This window comes from Egretta garzetta, unplaced genomic scaffold (genome assembly GCF_000687185.1).
Source record: "Egretta garzetta isolate BGI_Z169 unplaced genomic scaffold, ASM68718v1 scaffold39, whole genome shotgun sequence".
Lineage (NCBI taxonomy): Eukaryota > Metazoa > Chordata > Aves > Pelecaniformes > Ardeidae > Egretta > Egretta garzetta.
Window position 1 is genome coordinate 2,790,097 of NW_009260945.1, and position 25,648 is coordinate 2,815,744.

General features: G+C 37.2%; 1 protein-coding gene across 1 annotated transcript in view; it reads left to right on the forward strand.

The window, feature by feature from the left end:
* Positions 1–25,648, forward strand: part of CDH13 (cadherin 13) — a 583,915-nt gene that overhangs the window by 171,120 nt on the left and 387,147 nt on the right. The window contains exons 2-3 of the mRNA XM_035902601.1: positions 12,106–12,240; positions 13,250–13,388. Of these exons, the coding sequence (XP_035758494.1) occupies positions 12,106–12,240; positions 13,250–13,388 (274 nt within the window). The remainder of the gene's footprint in view (positions 1–12,105; positions 12,241–13,249; positions 13,389–25,648) is intronic.

A 25,648-nucleotide genomic window follows, 5' to 3' on the forward strand; every position in this document is an offset into this window, starting at 1 on the left:
CCAAAAGATGTAATACCGAGGATTTACAGAAGCTAGGAACTCTGAAACCTCAGCCTAGGGAATAGCTGCAATGAACATGATTAACTGGATGAAGGGGAGCTCTATGTAGTGCAATTGAGGATGTCAGTGTTTACTTACTAATTGAAATTGGAGAGGCAGAATTAAAAGCCTATGATTAGTAAGGCATGCCAATATCTTTAAGGACTAGCTACTATCTTTTCAGATGAATATGCAGGGGAACACTGGGTTGTTTTTCTTAGTGACAAATTATCCTATTTTTTTCTACATCATTTGTGTTAAAAAGCAAAAGGTGAAATATGAAGACAAGCCTTTTGAAGGAATTAGTCACTAATTTTTTTCTTTCTAGGATGTCACATTTTAAAACAGAGGTTAGATCGCATTTGAGTTTGTGTAATATCTTGGTTGAAAGTACAAAAATACTTGCATAGAATTTTTGTTTGGTAGTAAATGCATATTAGCATTCAGTGATATGAAGGACACCAGGTAAGAATAAAGTGGAGGACTCACTAATGATGTGACCCGCCAGCTGTATTTCTCAGTACTCTGTATATCTCCAGTGCCATCTTCAGATGTCACACCCTAGTTTCCTCTCCTTTCATAGGGAATGCTTGAGCAGAGCATGTTCTTGACTATTGAGAGCAATAACTTTATTAATCAAATTCTTAATAAAACCCAGGTTTCTGTGTATCAGTCCTGTTAAATTAGGAATGATGTCCCTGATTTCCAACCTGAATTTTCTACTTGATATATACTTAATATTTAGAATAAACTTGAACCAGAATCTGTCGAGCACACTGGATCCGTGCTACAGAGGACTTGAATGCTTGCTTGACATGAAGTTTGGCAAGTCAAATGCTCTGGGAATAAATTCTCATTTTTCATGGACTAAGAAAACTCATTTTAGACTTTGTTCCCCTCTTTTGAAATTATTTATTTCAGTTTAGCAAAGGAAAAGCGTGTAGCTTCTGAAATGCTCATGCTTCGCAGTATGTAGTAAGACATGAGAATTCGGTTATGGAAAAAGGGTCTCTTAGAATATTAAAAAAGAAACTAGATTTCTGATTTTGCATAATGCTGATTTATTTTGAAGTGTAATGCTTTATGCTTTCACCTTTGTAAACTGATTCTTATTTAGGAGATGAAAGATTGTGTAAAATATAAAATTCCTGTATAATTTAAACTGCCTGAAATGTACTATAGCCGCCCAGAATTCACTCCCAAACATGAAGCATTGATTAAAAAAGGCATTTAAATAATTTAAAATTGTTCAATGCTGAGCATGATCAGAACCCCAATCATTTTCAAATAAAAGTACCTATAAAAAATTGAAGCAGTTGAATAATTTTAAATTGCTTTATAATGTGCAAGCACAGAACCCCAATCACTTCCAGGCTGAAGCACCTACAAAAGAGAAAAAAAAATAGTGCTCTGGTAAATTTAAATTGCTATGTACAAGGGAAAGGGCCTTGAAATTATTGGATACTTGAATTTTTTCTTTATGATTTCTTATTTTTCTGTATGACTCAAACAGCTTTACTTTTTCAAAATGAACCAAAACAATCTGATTGTGTATACCTGTAAAAAAAATAAATTAACCCCTCCTACAAATAGTAACAGTAGGACATTCCATGATCAAATGCATATACCCTGCTGTAGGAATTCTCAGTACTTTCACTATTATATGTAGCTCAGACAAAATAAAAATAAAATATAACCTTTTAAAGAAAACAGCTGAAACACTAGAATTCTTCTTTAGCCTGTCTCTGATTGATTGAAAAATGGATCTCTTCAGGTCCCCCAAATCTGAATTATGTTAGACCTTTTTACCTGGTCAGTCTAGACAGATACAAAAGCATGTCCTTACGTGCTTTCTGTCCAGGAATGTTAAGCAAACGTGCAACTCCGACCTCTCTGAACTACTTCAGTGATAATATTCATACTTAGATGTAGATATAGTTTGCAAGAACAAGATCCAAGGCAGAGATTCACATTTTTCACAACCTTTCATGTGTGTTAAATTTATTGCTGTTGCCTGTTGATTCTCATGTGGAACAGATGATAGACTTGGTAAGTACAGATAATTATAGAACTAATAAATGTACTGATAGTGCTGTCTACAGTGATAAGTGGGGAGGCTGCAATAACATGTTGAGTTTCCTAACCACCACAGAAACCTTATATATATTTTCGTTTATTGTAGAGGTTTTACGAAAGGGGTTTGTGGGATACAACCATACGGATGTCCTTCTGCCTCAGGACTGACAGCTTTCCCTTCATGTAACGGGAAAAAAAAAATAAATAAATCTTCTCATGGGTAGAGATAATTTTCTGTGATGGTTGTTCCTATAAGCAACCAAAAAAAAGCTCTGAAATATTTAACAATTAGCTTGCAATATTTCTCAGCATCATCATTCCTTGATGGTTGAAAGAAAGTCCATGGTTGAAAGTTGATGGTTGAAAGAAAATAAAGAAATAAGAAATAGGCATTCAACAGGGTGTTACTAAGGCATTTTCCAGTACTCACAAGATCTCATTCTCAATGTGTCAGGATTTTCTTTGACTTCCTAATACATGTGGGGTCAATAGCTGGATCCTTTACATAAAAGGATTCATTCAGCTTTTAAATGGCAAGCAATTATAAGAGAGAGGGTTATAGACCAAGGTCTTAGTTTCATATTATTTATGTTCTAATTAATTTACCAGACTGATTTTTTCCATGCACCCCCCACCCCCTGCTTTGGCTACTAAGTGTTGATCTTTAGTAGTTATCGTGTTCCTAGCATTAATGGGTTTTATTTCTTTGGAAAGGTCATTCTTGATGTAATGTCACTGTTAACACAAGGGAGCCTGTGAGCTTTAGAGATTTTGCTTCATTGTGATGTGCTCAGAAATGTTCAACTACTTGCTGTCTTTCCCCTGGGGCATGCTTTCTCTAAACTCAGAAGAGTTAGTACAAGTTATTTTAAGTTTTTGACTGTGTTCTTGCAATTCATTAAAATTACTCCTCAAGTAGCAGCTGGCACTGCCAAAAAGACCTGAGTCTCTTTTTTTTTTTTTTTTTTTTTTTTTTTTTAAATCCTTTTCTATTTATTTCTGGGTGACTCTAGGAGCTTGAAAACTACTGCCTATTGTAAATAAATATACTTGGGTCATATCAGTTAAATGAATTAAAAATATGTATGGTAACAAGCCTACTACTACTAAGGCACAGTAATGTGCTTTAGTAAAAGAAAGTAAAATCACGTGAAAACCAGCTTTGAACAAGAAAACACAAAAGTGTGTAAACAATTTTAATAATCACTTTTGGGTTTGGATTCTAGGCTGAAATAATGTTAACTTATAGTATAAATCCTCTGCATCTATCAAACAGTCCCTGTTAAAACATTGTGAAGATATATATATATTTAAATATATGTGCCATATAGGAATATGCATATATTGCATGTGGTTTTTTCCATTTCATTCAAGTATCTTTCTTACCCTGTTGTAGTTATTTCAAATTTGATCAGTTATTGTCTTTATGTTAAAACTCTGATAACTTCTTGCAGTAGTGAATCAGCCATCAAGGTTAACAGGGGATACCGGCGCTTTATTTTGACAGGCATATATGGGGGGGAGGGAGAAACACAAAAGAACTTCAATGAATTTACTGCAAAGTAATTAGCTTAACAGGTTGATTTTCTATGACCTATAGAAGTCTGTCCCTTAAGAAGGTTGACCAGGCAGGGAACAGCTAATCTACTTCCGTTTTCCTTCCTGGAATTTCTCTTCTATGGGGTGTGAGATAAAGGTAAAATAGGCAATATGTCTGTGTGGTGTACTATCTAGGATAACTGACTGCAATTTGTGACCTCAGTCTGTACATCTCATAAAGACTTAAATAACCTTTCTTTTTTTTTGTGAACTATTTATTTATTCACTATGTTTCAAGGATTTCCCCTAACCTGTGAGTAAAAGTTAGCAAATAGGTGAGCAGTTTCTGGTTTGTATTTTTTTTTTCATACTTTGATTTCTAAGCTCAGTTCTCTCTCCTATAGGCATATATTATCTGCATGATGTAACAACATTTTATCCTCTTAGTTAGCTAAAAAGAGATTTCTTAGACTTACCCTGAAATTATTTATGTCCCTAAACTTTACCAACTGGAATAAAAACTGGCATACATGTCTTTATTTCCTGGAACTAGTAAATAGGAGAAGCAGAAGTAGTGCTGTATGCCACCATGTATCAGTTACATGGGGTTTGGTCTTGTTTTCTGAGATTGTAGCAGACTTACTCTCTTATTGCTTAACCATGTTTTTCATCATTCCTTCTTATATCACTTGAAACCACTGGGCAGTTTCAGTTATAGTTGGTAGGTGTAGGTGCTGCAGGTGTCAAGTTCTTAAGAGTTTCATGAAAATGAGAAGATGATGAGAAACCACCTATGAGCTTTTTTTTTTTAAGCAGAAATCAATATGAAGCCAGTCTTCAGAACTATTTATTTTAACACTATCATACTACTTCTTCTCAATATGATTTGTAGTAAAGAAAAAGTAATCGTGATACGCAGATAACTTTGGGCAAAAAATTGTCTATAGCTTGTACTACAGAATATATTGTCCTTGTCCTGTTCAAGTCAAATAAAAGCATGTCAAAATTGGTAGAGAGGTTTGCATTGGGCTTCTTGCCCTGTAGCAATTTCTCAAGTCTTTATACACTAGGCTCCCCCCCCACCCCAATACCCTTGCTGGAACTGAGGGATTTGCTTGAAAGTACACATTTTCAAAACATCTTGCATTGATGACTGTTTAGGAGGTCAGAAAACGTTCAGCAAATGTTTTATTGAAGTTGAAAACCAGACATTTTCACTTGTCCTTATACTTTCATGAATTCAGGGGGCTGGTTCCTGTTTTTGTAATGTTTCAAGGTGATAGCCCTGTGTATGTGTGTAATACTCAAAACCATGTTATTCTTTGACAGATTGTTTTCAGCAAGCTAATTTTCAGTTTTAGCTTACCAGCACAAAAGACAGATGCTCAGTGTTACACTAAGTTCAGTTTTGTGGTGCAGTAATAAGTGCTTTATACTATAACTTTGTGGAATATAAAGAAAATGATAGGTGGAAGGTTGCACTTTTTTTGATAATGATCACACTGTTGGGAAATTAAACATGTATCATATTCCTCATAGTTTCCAGCCATCCTATCCAAAAAATGCTATCTGCTGTAAGAAATATGATTTTAATTTTTTCTCTAATGGCTTTTGCCACATCAGTGTTTTCCTGTGTGGAATAATGACTTCACCCCATGCAACTGTATGTGAAAGGTTATAAATATGTTTAAACAATTCTTAATTTATTTTTTTAAAAGCAGAGATCCATATTTTCATTCATCTAAGTGTTTCATGAAGCCATTACTGCTGGAAAACAGGATCAACCTGTTTATTTCATTAGGTGATAAATAACTAAAATGTTTGGTATAAGCAGATCTTTTGAACAGGTTATTGTTGTAATGCAGTTTAGGTTTTGGTAATTCCATACCTTACAGTATAACCAGATCAGAACTCTGACTTTCAATGTTTCTTCTTTATGCCTCTTTCACTGGTACAGGAGTGCTATTGAAAGGCTCATTTGCATTATTCTGTGCCCTGTAAAATGAATTTATTATGCATCTTCTCTAAATAGGCTAACCAGTTGTAATCTCATTCCAGTGGTGTATGGGTTTCAGCAAAATATGATTACTTTTTTTCATAATGCCTGAAAATAAACAAAAAATAACCTTGGAGCTCAACCGTATTTGTTAAATGGTGTTATTAATCATGATGGGTAGGTATTTACTTGTTAAATAGTTGAGTAATTTAAAATATTACTTATCTGAGCACGAGGAACACATTTTTGGCCTCTGTTATTAATCATTAAAATACTTAATGAACCGGGATGATAGTTATTGCCTAGATTACAAAAATCTGAACACTGTTCAGATATGTCTACATGGATGAAACAGTAAGTTGATCCTGCGCTCCGAGCCATGTGGGTACAAGCCACCTCGAGCCTGGAAGCCATCAGCTATCAGCAAACCCCGAGTCTCGGCTAATAAGCTCTATTGAGAGGGAAGGTTAAGCTCGGGCTCTGAGCTGTAGGGTGTCTGCCACTTGTGAGCAGAGTTGGCTCCCATCTGGTTAGAAAGGGCATAGATTTAGCAATGCACAAGGGTTTGCATCTGTGTTTGTATTCCATAAAGACTAATCCCAACTGTTTGCAAAAGCTGCTTAATATTGTTGTAGCTAAGTGGAGGGAGTATCTCCGACGATGTCAAATTTTTCAGCTCTTTGTGTGTTAGTTAATTTTAGAATGATTGTGATCCATCAGTATGACACGACTTTAAAAAGGAAAAGTTGAGTTTTAAGAAGCATTAGGCAACATATTTCAGGCTTAAGGAAATATTAATATCACTTACCAGACCCTGGAGAATGCTTATCTGGAATTCTTTGTGTATTTTGCACATGTGCAAACTTAAGCAGGCACAATGGAAGGTGGTTACTGAGATGATCAAAATAAATGTATCCTTATAGGAGGATATTGGAAGAGCTTGGTTTGTCTAGCCTAATAAATTGAAGACTTGAGAGGAGAAAGGTTAATTAAGTTATGAGACAAGACTTGTACGAGAATAAATGGCTGTAAATTGACAGTGAAAAAATTTATTCTGGAAGTTACAAAATGACTGTCAGAATAAGGGTCCAGAATTGTAGAATGTGGGAAGAATTGTTTATGACTGGGATCAAGTGATCTAGCCAGGAGACCGTATGTTGTGCCTGTTTGTGACACCAGAGGTGGTTTCTTCCAGGCCTGCATAAGGCTTTTCTGGATTCCCAAATCCAGAGAACTCTAAGCTAGCTCAAACTCTGATGCATGGAACATGTGGTGCTAAGAGTTTTTTAATAAATTTAGTTTTAAGGTGCAGTTTCATGGCAGCTTAGCCAGATTAAGTGCAGACTGTCTTGCACCCAACCATGTTTTTCCAGCTACGCTATTCTGTGGGTATTGGCTTTTGCAGGGCTATCTGGTGACTTGATTCAGCGAGCAGATGTGACTGGAAGAAGAGCAGAAAGCGATAGGTTTCTAGGCAGGTCGGTGCCTGGGGAGAGGGGAATTGTCACAACTCTGGCTTCAAATAGGGGCGCCATGGAAGCGTTCCCATAGTTTCTAGTCTCATGTTATCCTTCTTCACCCAAAGCAGTGCGAACTCCAGAGTCGCTTTGGGCTCTGACCAGACCCTGGGGTCATATCTTAACAAAGAGATAGTGCCTCTTTCAGAGAGCTGGGATTCCAGAAGGACCATAGCTGGCTGTTCAGACACTAGTGCTGGCAAATTGCTTCTTGAATAACTTAACAAGATTTCCAGTGTCATGGAAGATGCACACTTTTTACTGAAGATGTGATAAAATTCTTACAATAAACATACATTCACAAGGAAAGTGCTCATAAAAAGAAAATTCCTGCGCTAGATAGTCTCACAAAAGAGTTTGTCATATTTTTTTCCAGTTAATGGATGCCTACCGCAGTCACACAGTTTAGTGACAGGAGAACTGAATTCATTTGAGCCAATAAAGTCACTCTAATTTGCATTTTCATAGCCCACTCTTCAGTACTCCAAGTGTGACTTTCACTTTTAGGACAGAGCTATGCTTTAAATGGATAGGTAGGCCCTTTAAAAGAATATTTATCATCCTTGAAGAATCTTAGTGCCAAATCTTAATAGCATTTCTTACAAAAATGACTGGAATTCACTATCAGATTTAGAGGTAGAGCTGTAGAGATTGTGAATACTCGTTTCCTGAACCTCTTCCCTGATAAAAAGGAGAGAGGTTAAAGCCTAAAACAGTGAAAACTTTCCCTCCAAAATGAAAACATTGAATAAAAAAAAAAAAAAAAAAAAATCCCCAAATCGTAGTGCTCTAGAAATCAAATTAATGCAAAAGAACTGTGTGCTTTATTTAATTTAGTCATTTTCAGAGATAAATAATTCAACATAACTTTATGCAATGTTAAAATACCTTTGTTAATTATGCCAATCAGAGGATAAGTTATTCAGGCTTTTGAAGATTTTTTTTCTGTCCCAACTGATGTTAAAAAACACAGAAGACAAGGAGAACTTCATGTCCAGTCTGTGTGTGATTTGATGGAACAATTGCCTTAGGACCTGCTGACACTCTAATTGGAGTCTGCATAATGCAGAATCAGAACCCGACTTAAAACAGTGCTCTCTTCCTTCCGTTATCCCTCTGTTAATTTCATTTAAATAACTCCCTCATTTAAATCTTGAGTAAAAACCTAAAATCAGTGAACAGTTCTGACTTCAGTGAAGGCAAGGTTTCATCATCTTTCTGCAAATCGTTGTGACTCTGTGCTGCTCATTACTTGTTTTTCTTCTCTGATGGCTTCCTCCCTATCCGTTTTTATGGGTCTAGTGTTTCACCACCTGAAGATAAAAAGGGGTTTAAGATTCAAAGATCTTGATCTGCATGATAAAAATATTTTGTCATATGCAATTTAATTCAGTGTTGGCAGTTCTCATTATTCTGATTACTTTTTTCCTCTCAGTTCTCAGCTTTTAGGATCACCGTATTTTATATGAAAATTTAAAGTTTTCATATGCAAAAAGCAAATTTCTAGTTCTCATCTTTCCAGAAAAAAGCTCGGAAGCATAAATTTTCAATACTCACTTCGAAATAAATGAGTCAAATGAGTAAAAAAGACACCCCCAAACCATGCTTCAAAAAAAACCCCACCAAAAACTTCATTTCTCAAGAAATGAGTCATAATTTTTGAACTTTCGAGATTATTACCATTATTAAAAATGGGTGTGATTTCTATTTTAGCTCCTCTTTTTTGTTTTTTTTTATGTTAGCTTCTTTGCATTTCAAATTACTCTCCTGAAGTCAAAGATAGAATGTGGTCCTACAGAATACTGCCCTATGAAATGAGATTTGTTTGTATTATTGTGTGCAAAATGCATGCCTGGGCAGATGGTTTTCACAGGTGTCTGCATTTACATCTCTATTTAAGTAGTCTTGCACAAGGATGAATTTCACACTAACAAGAATGTGTGCGAAATGCAATTAATATTCTGAAGCCTGCATTTTTGTGATAGAAAGTTGATCCCATACAGGTAGGGCTAATGAAGATATGAGTGTTTATAGTAAAAGGTGAGAAAATTAATTTCCAGAGTGAGGATGTGGCCAATCAAACCTGAATGGAGTTGCTTCATGTGCTGAAACTGGGTGAGTCAAAAAGGGTATAAAGATTTCGAAATTCTGTGGAAGGTCATTTCAGAGACTAACTTTCAGTCAGCAGCAGAAGGAAGTAGAGGAAGCCTGGGTTTTGAGATGAGGTAATACCCAAAGGTACTTTAACATCAGGGACTTTATTAATTTCCTCTGCAGTATGGTATAAAATTCCCATCCTCTTTTGCTTTCCAGTCCGTGTTCTATCCGAGTTCCTTCCAGTGCAAATGTTGAGGTCAGTCAAGGTCACCAGCATGTACGTGCTGTTTTATTAACGGGAAAAAAAAAAGGCGTTTCATAGGCTTGATACCTCATCAGAAGTATAGTTCTAGGCCAGTGACCAAACTTGCACAGGAGTCATCTGAACTAGTGACATTTCCTTATAGTGACTGGTAATAAATTCAGAAAGACGAATTGTCAGGATATTAAAAATGAGTCTTCACTCTGTACATTTCTGAAAAGCAGTAGGTTATGAAAACCTTTGATTCTGCTTGTCAGTGAATATAGATTCTGTAGATCACAGTAGTCACAACTCCCTGGTTTGCTTTTCAGACTTCTACCCCTTCAGATTTTCATGAGCAAACGATGTTTGCTGCATAATTGTCATATTCTTTAAAGAATAAAGCTTTTTTTCTTAGTAGTGGGTGAAGGATCCTTTTGTACTAATTCCCCAGTACTTACTTGACTAGGTGCATGAACAATACTTATGTATTCTGAATTCTACATATATGACACTTAAACATTATTTTCCGTGTATTTAGCTGAAGCATCTCTTTAGACAGCTATCACCCATAAAGCCTTTTATAATATCCAAAAATGTGAAATCTACATGGTGCTTAAATTCAGAATGTATTCTGCTTTGAACAATATTCTCTTTGCCTTCAACGTATATCCGCTTGGCCTATTTTTTCATGGTATTTTTAAAGACTTTTTTTTTTTTTTTCCCCAAAGTGAAGAACCTCAACAGAAATTATTTTAATGAGATAGACATTTAGTTCAACAGAAGTAGTTTTTAGTCGTGAGAAAAATAAATGAAAAGAATAATTGTGCTTTTAAAAGATAATTAATTAAAAACTCTGTGTGGTGACAAATTTAACGTCTTGTCTGACATGTTGAAAAGAAGAAAGTGCCTGGAATTGCACAAGTAGAATAAAACGTTCCATTTCGCAGCAAGGCCAAGCCTGAGTCTTGTAATTATTTCAAAGGGAGTAAAGGTCATCTTCTATTTGCTACATCTGTATTATGCGAGGCTTCTGTACCAGGCTTACAGAAGTTAACTCATGACCTATTTAGATTGCCCAGATTTCAAAGTTGGCTTACACTGTCACAAATCTGATAAAGTAGACATACTCCCTTCTCTAAGTACTGACATTGACGGTGTCCGAAGCAGGCTTTTTATTTATAGCTCTGTAAGACAAGAGCTTCAACTTTAAGATGCCAATAGCTGGGAGAGAACATGGTTTGCCTCTTTCTTGTTTTGTTAATCCTTTAGGAGAAGAGTTGTTTGTAGTTAAATTTCAACATATATTGCTTGGGCTATTTCTCTGGTGTGGTTTTGTTATATGACTTTGCTTCAGTTGCTGCTTGCATCTTGAGATCTGAACAATTTTCCTTCTGCTGTGATTGCATTTTTATGCGTATTCATTCAGTAATGCCATGACTCAGAAAGACAGGTACTTTAAAAATGCACCTGTGCACACAGAAAATGTGTGCAGAATATGCATACATGTCTTTCTGTGCTTGTGGCCATTTAAGTATATACTAGGTTATTCCTTTTTTTTATTTTTTTAGAATTAGTAATCAAGTTTTATGCACAATTTTGAGGGCAGGCTTTGAATATGTCAGTTCACATTTGCAGATGTCTCATACTGGAAGACCAAAGGGGACATGTCTAATTCTCAACCCCTATTGAGTCCAGAATCTCCAATAAAATCAACGTATCAATGTCAATAATTAAGGGATTAGGCATTGTGTTTTTAAGCCCTTGTAAGAAAGGCAGCAGTTATGTGGATATATAGAAGTAAATAGTAGTCAAGTGTATTGCACCTTGTTTGATGTATTACTTTAAGTCTTTCTCTCCTTTCTTGGTTAATCTTTTGAAGGGACAAACATAGAGCAGGTCAGGATGGAAGGCGAAGGCATCCATCTGCTGCATTTGACTACCATCAGCTTAATTGTAATGAAATATTCTGGCTGTTTCTCACAGTCTGCTAACACTTCTAGCCAAGCTTTTATAGCAAGTGTCAGTGACATGAAACAAATGATCCAGCAGTTGGTTTCAACAAGAACAACTAATGCAGACCAGGTGGGGTGTTGCTGCCTTTGGTTTTTATAAATGGGATCACATAAAACTTATAGCGAGTGTGAAGTGCATGAAGGAAGAGAGCAGATAATATATTGCTCTGATTTAGTGAATGGGCTATGAGTGGTGGTTGAGGGAAACATGCAGATGTTAAAATTTTGCAGGACATCTCTCTAGGATCAGGATCAGCATGCCTAAATGCTAATGTGGTGGAGAAATACGTGAGATGCTGCTATTGGGTTGGGAGATGAGAGAATGCAGTTTGTCATCTGAGCTGGTGAAGGAGAAAGGAGGCTTCAGCATTCCCCTGTGTGGTAGTAGGGAGAAATTGTCCTCACGTTACAGCTGGAGAGCTTTAATTGCAAAACTGTAATCGCGTGTTGAGCATGTCTACAGTAAATAGACCCATTTGTGCAGGGCCACTTGAATTTTACAGCAAATGTCATTCAGAACCACTGTGTTTGCTTGACCATGTTCTTCTTGGTCACTATGTGTGCCCTCCTTGATTTTTTGTTCAGCTGTCCAATAAGCAGCAGATTGGTCGAAATAAGTTTGAGATCAGAGTAGTCTGTATGCCAGCTGAAAGTCAGATTTTGAAAAACAACTTTGGAGGTTTTGAGGCAGAAAGTACTCTTGAAAATGCAGTTACAGATGTATAGGTTGAAAAATATAGATTTAGCTTTTCCTAGTCTTGACCTTGTCTCCTTTTGCCTCTGTCTTTAACCTTTTAAACTTTTTAGTAATTTTTTTTTATTGCTGCTTCTGTCTTGGACACTTTTACCCCCATGATCTCCTTTAAAAGCTGCCTGGAAAAATAGTCTTTCAGGATTTTGTCTCTGTTCAGGGACAGAACACAAACCTTCAGAGACTGAGATTAGGATTGTACCTATTTCCAACCAATTTTATTTTGCTTTTAAGCTTCATCCTTTGCTAAGGTGTTCCTGTGGTGACAGGGAACTTTGACCATGTACTAACAGTGACCCAAACTGTATTCAACTTTAACCTTCAGATCCACCTCTACTATGATGCACAAATTTATTTTTCGGTCTTCCCTTGGCGTAAACAAGCTTTTGATTACAGGGAAAATGGTGGAACTGTGTCTTGGAGAGGAGAGGAAAAAGGCAATAGTTTACATTTGTTAGCGAAGAAGTTTTCTCTTTTTTTTGTTGGTTTTTTTTGTTTGTTTGTTTGTTTTAAAGGAAACTTCTGTCATGTGAAATGTAACCCTTGAATAAAAATGTCTTCTGTAACTTGGTGATGAGCCTTCTGAAACTAGGTTTGCAGACCCTATTTATCAATTATTTAAAATCAATTTAAGTGCTTAATTGAAGCATATATTTAAGCCCAGCTGTATTCACCTGTGATTTTAGGAGCAATGGTACATCCTATGTTTTCACAAAGACTGTAATATCCTTTATTGATAATCTGAACTGAACTTAACCTTGAAAGCTACTATTTTGTAACTTCCATGCCAGCCCACATATATAAAAGCAAAACCTTACATAAAAAATTGTTTAGCAAGATTTGAAGGGGAAGTGTGAGGTGATGGATTTTTTTGGTTTATGAGCATGGAGCCCAATGCTTTGTTTTATGAGCACTGAGCCTAAACCCAGTATCATTCCCAGAAGCCGCTGTGATGGATGAACGAGTGGATGTTAAAAGTCCATTTCCTCTTTTTTCTCCCTTCAGGTTCTGCTGCTTGCACGTGCAGAAGATTTAGAATGTGTCCCTGGATTCCAGCAAAAGGTTTTCTATATTGAACAGCCATTTGAATTCACAGAGGACCAGCCAGTCCTGAACCGTATGTTATTTTCATATATTACTATTGTGCAAAAATCAGAATTGTTTATATATTCATATCGCTCCTGCGATCTGTCAGAAAGCTTTTTTTTTTTGTACATATGATTTTGAGTATTGCCATTATTCTGTCTGGGTTCCCCTGCATTAATCCTATATCTCTACAGACTTTACTCTGTTCCGCGTATTAGAGATGGCAAAAATACTATATATAATCATTTATGACAATATGAATAGTGTGAAAACTTAAAATCATCCACTTCTAAAAAGTAAATTTATTCTGAATTTTTTATAGTCTTTCCTATAATCTTGGAAATCAGGGCTTGCCTATCCCCATTTCACTATTAATTCACCTCTGCAACTCAGATTTAGAAGCTTATATCCCAGAAGTTCATTCAAAGCTGGTGCAAGTCCAAGTCTTTACATGAAATTCAGAGGAGGCTGGATGAAGCTTGTGATAATCAGTGGTAGCAAACTGCTACTACGTGTGTTGTACAAGTGGGATATTCAGTAATATTTCCAATGACCAGGTATCCCATTATAAAATCCAGTCTGGTAGTGTATACTCAAAGCATTAAACTGAAGGAGATTTACCTGTCTTTCAGTCCTGATGTTGGTTCATTCAAATCCTTTAGTGAGCAAGTGTTCAGCTTGTTCTTTCAGTTCTGTGGCTTTGGGACTTCAAGACTGTGAAACTAAGGTAGTACCTTATCCAATCATCAATGATTTTGGAGACTTGAAAAGATATTAAGTGCTGCCATTTTCATAACTTCCAAACACACCAGCATTTTTAAATGTGATATATATATTGCTAATAGTTTCTTTCTCATGCTTGGTTGCTTTCTGTTGAACCAGGAATTCTTCCAGATATGCAGCATGAGACAGTAGTTCTTGGCATCTACACACAATATCTAGATCCTACAGTGTGATACATAGTGATGGTTTGGTGAAACCAAGAAATGCAAAGCAATATTACTTATTAAATGCACGCATTTCCCATCTTAGTTCCTTCTAGATATTATTACTACATATTGATCTATTTTCACTGTTATGCATGTTTGAATGAAGGTGTATGCTTGTTCTAAAATAGCATTAACTTTTCAAAATGAAATGTCAGAATTAGTTGCCAGAGTCTAATGAAATGACTCTCTTAAGTCATTCGGCCCTTAATGGGTGCTAAAACAAACCTTTTAGTCTCAGCATTTTGATAAGTTACTTAGTCTGAGTTGCGTTTTCAGGGGAAGTTTAGATCATAAGTTCATGTTGTTCACAGAAATGTAAGATTATTCTTCAGTTTAGAAGAAAGATTTCAAACTTCTAATTTCTTTAAGAAATTTTCTTTTAAATTCTTCTTTTAAAGAGTTGATGAACACATTCTTGCATGGTTAAAAGTAAAAATTCATAAAATATAGGAAGTTATAATAGTTTTAATAAGCATGCAATGTTGAAGACCTATGTAAAGAAAAGCTATGTTAACAAGTTAGTGCTAAATTCAATAAAAATAACATTTGTTGTATTCTTTGGCTGCTTCTGAACTTTGAGGCTGTAGTGTGCCTGGCCAGGTCTCGTGCTGTCCTACTTGCCCTCCCAAACACATAAAGGATGAGCTGGTTAAGCCAAAATTGACTGGGCTCCTTTATGGTGACCCAGTAAATTGCAGTGGTGTGAAAATAGCACAATAATTAAGACGCCATCATTAATGTGAGGAGCAGGGAAGAGCAGGAGGAGATTTAGAAACAATCTTCGGAATTAAATTATTTTAATAAGCAGACGCTAAATTGGCCTAATATGTAATGTTTGACAAAGGCAGACTGTCGATGCATGATTCTAGTTAATTCAATCACTCATAAACAGTATGTCCTTCATGCAGCAGCATTAAACCTCTGCACAGTTTCTTCATTTTAGCTGTCAACAGAATTGATATTTTTAATTGTCTGTGTGAATACTCTTTGCATGCTCTTGCATCTTTTCATACCCATTACCCAAGAGCGGTGTAATTTAGCAGTTGCATTGCAATGCGAGGCTTACCGGGGCTGTGTAAATTAATAGAGCGAATATGCAAAGCAGATCTATAGCAGTGATTGCTTTTGCAGTCCTTGATAAGCCAAGGAGCTCCTTAATTCTTTTCTGAAGTGCAATAAAACAGTCTCTTTTTTTATTTTTCAATTTAAACAAGGGCCTACTGTACGTTTCATCGCTAGTATCTGCCTTGTAATTAAATATAGGTTATGGCTGGTTCTTATGTATTTATTACTTCTAAATACAGAAATGTTAATTACATTTTAGACTTAGTGACGGGAAGAAGAAAGAGAAGCAAAAACTGAGGGTACAGAATTTTATCTTATTACTTATTCTGACTTGTAACAATTCTTATCAAAGCCTACTTAAAGGCTGGCCACAACAATTCCATCAGTCCAGTGGTGTATGCATACCCTCCTTCACATTTTTTTCACTGGAATTCTGTTGCTATTTCTTAGCTTTTATCTTATTGTGTTCAGGCTGAACTGCTTTTTTTTTCCTCGATTTACCATTGCATCTCACTTAACAGCAACCTCCAGACTTGGACCATTTTATTTTCCTAATTTTATAATTTATTTTTTCTAATTTTGTCTTTTTTTCCTTATCAGAGCCCCTTAACTCCTTATAACTTGTGTTTTCTATGACCACAAATAAAATAAGGTATTGCTCTCCTACTTGTGGTCTGCCAAATTGTTCTCCCTGAGTGCAGTTTTCTTAAGCCAGATGTTCCCTTGATGTCATGGGAGAGGATTCATAGAGTCACTTTCTGGAAGTACTAGAAGCTCTGTCCATGCAATTACTGCTTTAACAAGCAATGACGTTACTGGATTTTTTTCCTTATAGCTCTTTTTAGTTTAGACCTAGGACCATCTTCTGCAATCAATAGAGAAGATCATAAAGATTGCTACATTCTTGATAAGGCGGTAATTGACAGCATTTAATTACAGGTTTTACACCTTTCTGAAATATTTGTGGCCATGAAATTCTTCCCCAGCAGCACGCTTGTCTTTGGCAAGGCTGACGGGTCACTGGTGGTGACAATGCTCTGTCATGCCAGCCTGACAGAAAGTTCCTAATCAGACTCATCAAACGTGGAAATGTAATTGTGTTACATTAATCATGTTTATACTTAACATACATGGGTCTTGGCTTTTGGGGGTATTTTTAATTGACAATGAATCAAACAGTGCACTTGAAAAATTGAGGCAATTAACATAAAGGCGTTGGGTGATGTGTTGTGCATACTAAACTGGGGAATACATTGCCAGTGATTTAAATGTCAAAACAAAGGAAGTTTTGACCCTTACTTGAAAAGCTTTAATTTGGATGTTAATTAATGGCTGACCTCTTCTGTCTCTTACGTGATAGATTGCATGTTTCAGAGCTTGAGCTGCTTCAAGATCAGGGCTTTTTCTGTCTGCATTTGGGTACTTTTTTTATTCTGTGGATTTTAACAAAGACTTTTCTATTCAAGCATATCGAAAATCTTTGTTTACTCATATGATGGGAAATATATTAGTCTGCTTATCATTAATGCTTAAAGGCAGTTCTTCTGTTGTCAGAGGCTACAGCTTTGCTAGACAAGATTTCCTTTGTTCAATGCCTGTGGAAAGATCAGAGCAGACCATTCCTACTACTGCAGTATCATATGTGTCCATGGATGGCAAGGCCAATCACACTCCCACCAAAACATTTCCTGTTGCTTCTCAGATGATGCCATGTGAGACTTGTGATTTATCACATCTGCTCTTCCCACAGTTTACCGTACCATTTGATTGTACCGGTGGCCTCTCTGTGACTCTTTCATGCTATCAATATTGCTGCTGTTACTCTCTTGTTTACTCTGATCCATACAGTGTGTGTTATCACACTTGATTTGCCTCCTCCTGCTTCGCTTTCTGTGGCTTGTTTAGAGCCAACGTGGCAGCCTAATTCAACATACTGTAATATGCCAAACCCTCTATGGAGTTTTAACATGAGGTTTATATGCCAATGTTAACTCCTCATGCTGAATATTGCAGGTTTTAGGTAATTGGGACTATCGGCGATAGTTGTAGCATGCAAAGGAACATGTTCAAGTGAGGCAAGATATTTTTCAGCATAGTAATCACTTGCAGGGAAAATTCTAGGCTTTTGGGTAATAGCTAGATAACTAGGGTTTTTTCACCTGTTCAGGTGTACATATCTGTAGTGCATCTGTGTTGAAATGTAGTTGTGGTTTTTCAAAATAAAGAAGTCTTTAACACATTTTGAATTCTACAAACATCTTGAAATTACTTTCATTTCACATAAATCACTCGCTATGGTAAGAAAGATACTTTAGAAAATGTTGAAAAACGACTTGGTTCCTGTGTTGGGCATGTGGTAGCAGGTTTTATGGAAACGTGTCTGTCAACTTTTTCTACCCAGATAGCAGAAGGCTTTTTATACTCTCAAATATATCTTAATGTGCACATACCCATGTGTAGAACTTGAATACCAGAGCTTCAGTTCTGACACTTGGATATGTGATTAAGACCAGACATCTGGGACTCTGTTATGCCGTGAGGACAGAAATATTGATCAGGATTTGAAGGCAGACATTAGGAATGTCTCTTAATCACACCATTCCCATTTAAATGGCTGTAGGAATCCAAACTCATGTTACCAAAACTCCAGGAAATATCTGGGGGTATGCAAAATAGTTGCAAAACTGGAAATAATCTTTAAAGTGGGAGTTTGGCAACTCTACAACATGTTCATGGAGACAGCGTGAAGAGAATCTTCAAAGGGAAGATCCTTTTGCACTTAAATACCCAAGGCATTGCTTTTTAATTGAAGTTTGATGCCTCTTTCTTAGAGGGAGAAAGTTGTCTGTGTATGTATTATAAATATGTATTGTGATGAAGTAACATAAAACAGCTCAGATGTGTCTCTGAATAGATATATGCAGATTGATGTTGCAATGTAACGGGGTATCAAATAATCATATAAACTGTTTTCCCATGGGATTAAAGCAAAACAAAACAGGAAAAAATTCTTGTTGAGTGCAAGGTGGTCAGGCAGTTGCCTTCCAAACAGTACATGTCAGCTTATTGACAGGACCTGAGGGGAAATGAGTTTAAAATAGACCATTTGGTTTCTATGCATATACATTTAATTAAAAAGAACATCAGACTGAACAATAAGAAAGAATTATTTCATCTCTGAAAAACATCTTTAGGGCTAAGTCCAAATCTCTTAAGGATGTAGTCAGCCCTGGTAGAATAGTGGAAGGAAAGCCATAGGTGTTGGTGAAACCTCCTCTTGACAATAGAATTCCAAGTTGGAGGAAATGAAGATCTAAGCTCAAAGTATCTTGTCTGTTTTTTTGAGAAAAGCCGTGCCATCCTGGTTTAAAAAAAAAAAAAAAAAAGTCAGGGAGGATCTTTGCAGTGGCAGTAAATGTTCTGTTAATAGGTTGGTCTGGGTTTAGGAAGGTAAAAGTAGCAGATTACTTGGTCTGAGACTTGATTTGTTTCTGGAGACTTTCCAAGAGCCATAATGTTTCACAGAGAATACTTTTTTGAAATGCGTGTAGGCTCTGGTTGGCTGAAGCACGCCAGCTGTTTTTCTAATAGTCTAAATCAATGACCAACTGCTCAGCATTAGCAGGATGGGTCTCTTGCTCAGTGCAGTGCAAACCTTGTATTAATAATGTCCCCAGGTGCTTCAGTGGAAGAGTTCTCTGTTCATTTCCAGTTGCCAGTTCCAAAACAAAAATCAGATTAACTAAACTATTACTCCCTAACTGATTAACAATGCAGACCAAGCAGCAGCCTCGTTCTCTGCAGGTATGTAAACATGTTGGAAGGCCAAAATCTGTCTTTTAGGAAAATGTTAGGTAGCTTGGCATTGGACAAACTCAGCAAGTAAATAGTCTGACACTAATTGGTTATGGTTGACAAAATTTAACAGGGTTATTTTCCTGAGGAAATGAGGGGTGGGGGCATGTGACTTCTGGTTATCGTTTAGAGCTGGGGTCATGCTGAAGAGGCTGCAGCATCGGTCCAGTCTTGTCAGGAGGAAGCTGTTGTTCGTATCTGACAAACAGATGCAACACAAATTACTACATGCTGAGATGTTAATGCATTTCTGTAGTACATAGCTTTGTATTTTCACAGTCTGCATTTCTGACAGAACTTTTAATTTGAGGATCTTAGGAAAGCACTATTCAAAAGAATCATGGCTAGCTAACCTTTTCCATTACATTTCAAAGTGCAGTGTGGACATTTAGCAAGAATTAATGGGAGTATGTGAGGTTAAATCTTTCTTTAAACATAGAATCTCATTGAAGTTAATGATATCTTAAAGCATGCAAGTATTCTTGAAAATAATTGTAGATGTAGTTTACAATTAAATCTTAGCTTTTAGGATTTCTCTCTGCTAATCCAAATCAAATTATAACTTTTCTAATGTAATTATGCTCATGCTTCAACTTGCAGTTTTTCTTTTCCCCTTGCTTATTTAAAGCAGTCTTTCCTGGACAGAGCAATCTGTCTGTATGCATCAGCTATTGTCAGCTTTAATGGGCGCATCTCCTTCTTACATAGCTTTCTTATGGCATGTGATCTCTCAGTCTGCCTTTGAGAATAAGTAACACTGGCAGTAAACTCATGAAGTCTTTCAGAAATGTATTAGATTGAGTGCTTTTTTTCTAGCTGGAGGCTAGTGTTCCTGATTTTTGTCCTATGCCTCAGTTCAGCTCATCCACCTGAACTCTTTCCTCTAGAGAAGGGAAAGAAAAAGTAACTTTTTATGGATTGATTCTTAAAGCCCTGGCCATTTGTATGCCTTGTACCTACCGCTGCTTCTTGGGCAGGCAAGTGAAGCTGTAGATAGTGAAATGCATGTCATGTTCTGTGATGTGAGTATTAACTAAAATGTTTGTATTGTGGTGTTTTGTTTTTTTTTAATCCATGAAAAAATATCAATCCTGGTGAGTGGTAGGATTTGTTGAAATAAGAAATTGGCTAAAGAAAGCCTGCCTGAAAGGGATTATCATTAACAAAAGTCTGAAATTCCCTTACCAAAGATTTTTTTTTTTTTTTTTTTTTTTTTAAACAAGGTGAAAATAAAATTGGGAGCCCTGGGAAGGCCTAAAAGATGATTATTACAGCAATCAGGAATGTTGCTTTTTAGACAGGAGCTCCACTTTCAATACAAGCTTTGATTTATTTCCTTTCCTTAAAGAAGAAAAAAATCAGTGCACCCTTCTCTCTCAGCTGTGGAGAGAGCTGAAGCAGAACTGAGGGGTCTTTAAAGAAAGCAGCAAAACGGAGGCAATACTGGAGCAGCTTGCAGGTAGCTAACAGCAAAAGAGAAACAAAGTAGCCAGCACGGGTATATCTTTGACACTTGTGAAACACTTCCTAGCAAGTACTAGAATTTAAATGCAGGTTAGGCTGAAATAAATGATAATCTAATTGATGCATGGGACCATTCTGCAGCCAGGGATTCAGGTTTATTACACTGAAGGGCAAATTGCAAATCTCTTGTATTCCCTTATCACTGGTGGTTTAAACGTTTTGGCTAGACCTAGGTTTGTGTATAGGCCGAGCTGTCCTGTCTTGCAATTTTTGCCAAAATACTGAAAAGTAGGTTGTAGAAAATGGGTACACTTGTTATTTTAATTTTATTTATATTAGTTCCATAATTAGATTATATTTATATTCTCTACTAACCGTACTGATAAGAAACAATATTTGTGTAAATGCATTCAGGCACGTGAGTTTTGTTTACCTTTCCTTGTGTGGTGGTGAGCTACTGGCAACATGAAATGCGCTCTGCTTTGCTAGAAAACCAAATTGCTTGGTTACAAGTAGGACTCCTGCAGACTTTATTTAGCTGGAATTTTAATTACAGTGCCAGCTCTCAGCTCCTACAATGAAACAGTGGGGAGACCACTATAACTTGACCTTTATAAAACATTAACACCAACCTATACAAAAATATAACTTAAACTTTAAAGAATAAATACAGCGGGAGGCAGAATTTAAGGAATTACGAAAATAAAGTGTACCTATAATATATTTACTTCTGGAAAAAACAAAAATGCGCTAGTGTGGACACCAAAGTGGTGTTGGTGTGTTCGGTTCCCTGTATCCATCTTCTGGTCCTCATATAAAAATGCTGCACAGTTGGCAGAAGAATCTTGTCATGGTTTTATCATGCCTTGGGGAAAGCAGTCCTGCTGTGAGGCTTAGAATAAAGGGTACTATACAGACCACATGGGAAATGTTGATGTATATATAAAAAAAAAAAAAAGAGCCTGCTACTTTCCCCAGAAGAGTCAATTTGGGAAACCTCAGGTGCCCACTTGCTCCCTCTGCATCTCTTCTTGTCACTCTTTTGTTTTATCTCCCTTGCTGTGTTCCCTGGAGGGGGATGTATCCACGACAGCCAGCTGTTGTGAACTGCACCCTGGGCCCAGTGATCCTTTCTTCTGCTGAGTCACAAAAGAATGAGGTAGGGCTTAAAAAGAGGAACGGAGTAGCCTGTTCCCAAGAATGGCAATGCAATAGTACTGTTGGAACACAAAATGGGTAACAGTACTGGCTCCCAGCTGTAACAGCACCATAAACACTCACAAATAGGAATGCATTTTGGGTTAATTCTGGCTAAAATAGTCCCTGAGTCATGGTGTGGTAGCTCACAGTATTTTGTAGTTCTGTCATCATGGAAAGGGGATTAAGAGTGTGCTGCGGGTCTTCCGTTGTCTTTAACATCATTCAAAGCCTAGTTTAACCAATTGTACCCTTTTTTTGTGAAACTGAACTGAAGGTGTAAACATAAGGATGCTTTAAATAAATTGGGTTTGATGTCCCATAATAAAAATCAAATTTGAAGGTGTTTGAATGTCAAGGTTAGAAGTTGCTTTTGTGACCTAAAACATTTTTGTTTTCATTGCCTATGGCACTTTTATCTTGCTGGTGGTTTGACAAGTGAAGCACTAAGTGCCCAAATCTGTCATTCTTTAATTGTACTCCTGAAGTTATGTTTCACAACACATTATATTGTGCATAGCTGCCATTAGTAAGGTGCACCTGCTTCTGTGATGCATAACAGTATATGCCCCAGATATACTGGGGAGAGAAAGTTTCACCAACCTAATGGTTCACAGGTCTATCTAAAGTTAAAAGTTGTCTTGAAGAGCTGTCACACGTGGAGTTGTATGTCTGTATTGCTGTGGGGACCAACAAGATTCCAATAACTGCTCTGTTTGCATTCAAGGAGAGCTTTCCTCTGCTGTCTCAGCACTTGAGGAAGCAGAGGATGAAGCACTTGCAGCAGATTGTACACCGAAAGAGAGGAGCCAATGCTCAGCCATGGCTGACCAAAGAATTTCTTTAGACCTGCAGGCTAGGCAGGCCTGACAGAAGCTTAAGGGAGTTTCTTTAATTCCTCTGTAGGAGTTTGTGCTCAAACGTGTTGCTGGATGCAAACAAATGTGATGGAGGGTAGGCAGGTGGCTGTTAAGTATTGCGGTCAGGGAGCTTCCCAGGGATTCATGAACTCGGTTGCCTAAGAATCTGTGTTTGGTTGTCTAGTTACTATAGCTCTGGGGGCTTTTTGGTGGTTTTCTTTGTTTTTAATCTTGGCTCTTCTAGGCAAAAGTGGTATTCAGCCTGGCTTGTATTTGTGGAGGAACAACTCAAGTGTGACATAGAAGAAGATAGGAAATAGTGATTGTACGGTATTTTTCTAGATAAATGAAAGCAGTATTGTGGGAGTTATACAGTGTAATTTGCAACCAAAGAGCTCTCTTCATTTAAATTTTTAAAAGTTAGGTTTGTGACACGGGAAATAGTCTAAAATTATCTTTAATAATGGAGCGGATCAGTTCACTCTTCTGATTAATAAGAAAATGCAATGCTCCAAGTGTTCTGTAAGATTTGGTGTTTCTTCTGAGAAATGTCAGGTCTTAGGCAGGTAGGCAGAAGCTTTTTGGCATAATAGAATAGTAGCTTCTGTCAACTGTAAATCAAAATAAGAAACTTTATTAAAAATGATACTATTACTTCTGGCACTTTCATTCTTTGAGACACTGTCTTTAATAGCTTCTCCAATAAAGTTAGAAGAAACTGAAATATAGAAGCTTTAACACTTACATAATAAATCGATTAATCTTAATGCTTCTGGAAATATTAGGCATTGACTACTTACTACTGTTTTTATAAGTCAGCATCACTTCCCAGAATTGTATGATACCAACTACAGTTAGCACTGACAATTAATTGAAATCAAATTACTTGTACGATGAATGAGTGCTGGACACGTTTGACTTAACTCTTTCTGGGACCACAGCTATGCTTTAGATCCTGATTTAGCAAGGTATTTAAGCAGCAGCTTAATTTAAGTTCCCTCTACACTCTATATAGAAATCTGACTTTACTTCAGTGTACCATATGCCTAAATTCTATTAGCTTCAGACCAAGTTTTTGCTCAGGCAAAATGTTTGCCCTTTGGGACAGGTTTGGCAATGGCAGAACTGTGAGGTGACTGTTACCTATACACCCATGCAAAAGAAAACGCATCCAAATGTTCTAGTATGTGTGTTTTCTGTGCTGAAATGTGATTTGGAGTAGTCATGGTCAGAACCATAAATAGAGCAAGAAGCTCAGCTTCCCCACAAGAGTGCTGTATCTGGTGAAATTTAGTTTTCCTTCATAAATCTCTGCCAGAACTTACATTCTTTCTAGCTGTAGGTGGCACTGGGTATTAGATAACGGAGCAAACAAATGGTCTTTTTTACATGCTCTGAATGACCTCTTAAGTATAATGAAGCTCTGGATAGGGATGAGGACTGAAAGTAGGTGGAGAAGGCTAGCGCTGCACCCCTGCTGCCATCGGTATGCAGGTGAGAGCCTCGGGAAGTCAGGCTGCTGGCAGGGCTTCTGGCCAGGGAGGTGGTAGGGAATGAGCAGCAGCTGCCTTGGGCTGGGGGAGAACAGCCCTTGCTAGAACAGCTGGCACTTGCCCCCATGAGAACTGACAGATTTAAAAGTTTAATAAAGATATAAATATTTGTGAAGTAAGATTAAAGGCCAGGTTTAGTGCGACCAGATTGGAAATGGGAGGTTACAGGCAAAGGTCATAAAATTGTTCTCTGCCTAAGCTTTACTATTTATCCTGGTCTCTAATGCCAGGTCTCTAATACAGTCTTCCTGCTACAGCTGGGGGTTTAATAAACCCAGCAGCAGCCCCTGCTTTCAGTTTGTCCTTTGTGGAAGGATCTGCATGAGTTTAATAGAGTATTACCAGTTCAGTAATGGTGGGAGAGAACCAGTTTCCCTCAAGATGAGATCTTGAGTGCTTGTTTCCATCAGGACAGCAGAAAATACATAGTGTCCACAAAGATCAATTGAAGAGCCTATTCAAACCTGAAGAACACCCGCTGGTACCCTGGTGTTGCCTGGCCTGCCCACAGCAGCCTGCTGGGGCTGGGTGCCTGCGAGGTGCAGCGTGTGATGGCACGTGCCGAGCCAGCTGCGGATGGGAGATGGCTGGGTAGGTGGGTAGGGCTGTGCAGAAGTGAGAATGGCACCTGTTGCCTTCCTGGGTTCTTTTTAAAAAAAAAAAAAAAAAAAAAAAAACACAACAAAATCCTCACCAAAACAAGCAAACAAACCCAATAGAAACTGAATAGAGCCCTCAAAGCAAGATTCAGGCAGTTACAGCATGCCTAGAGAGCAAACCTCTGCTGCTCTCCTCCTTGGCCTCTCATCTCTCTACGACAGCCTTTGGGAGTCTTTGTGGCAGTCCAAGATCTTATGTGCCACAGAGTGTTTTCTCATTCAGGCTTTCCTGAGGAACAGAGCTTTTACTTGGATCTAAATGTGCTATATACCTAGGAGAGCGAGATCTTTTAACTATGCACATATGCCCCTGCTTTTACCCTTCTGTTGCCTCTTCTTTCTGTTGAAACTGTTAAAGGAATTAATTATGCATGGATTAAATGAGTGACTCTGTAGCCTGGTAGTTTGCCCACTTCCACATGAGCGAAGGTTGTTGTTTTGGTCCTTGCTCACCTGAGTGCTTATACATTTTAATGCTTTAGAAAAAAAAAAAAAGAATTTAAACCATGAGAAGCATTAGTGATTTTAAAATAAGTATCTTTATAGGTATTTTAATAAGTATTCAGGGAGCTGGAACTGGAACCTGCTTGTGGCGTGTGCAGGAGAATATTTGGATATAATGACTTCAAAGTATGTAGAAACATTTGTA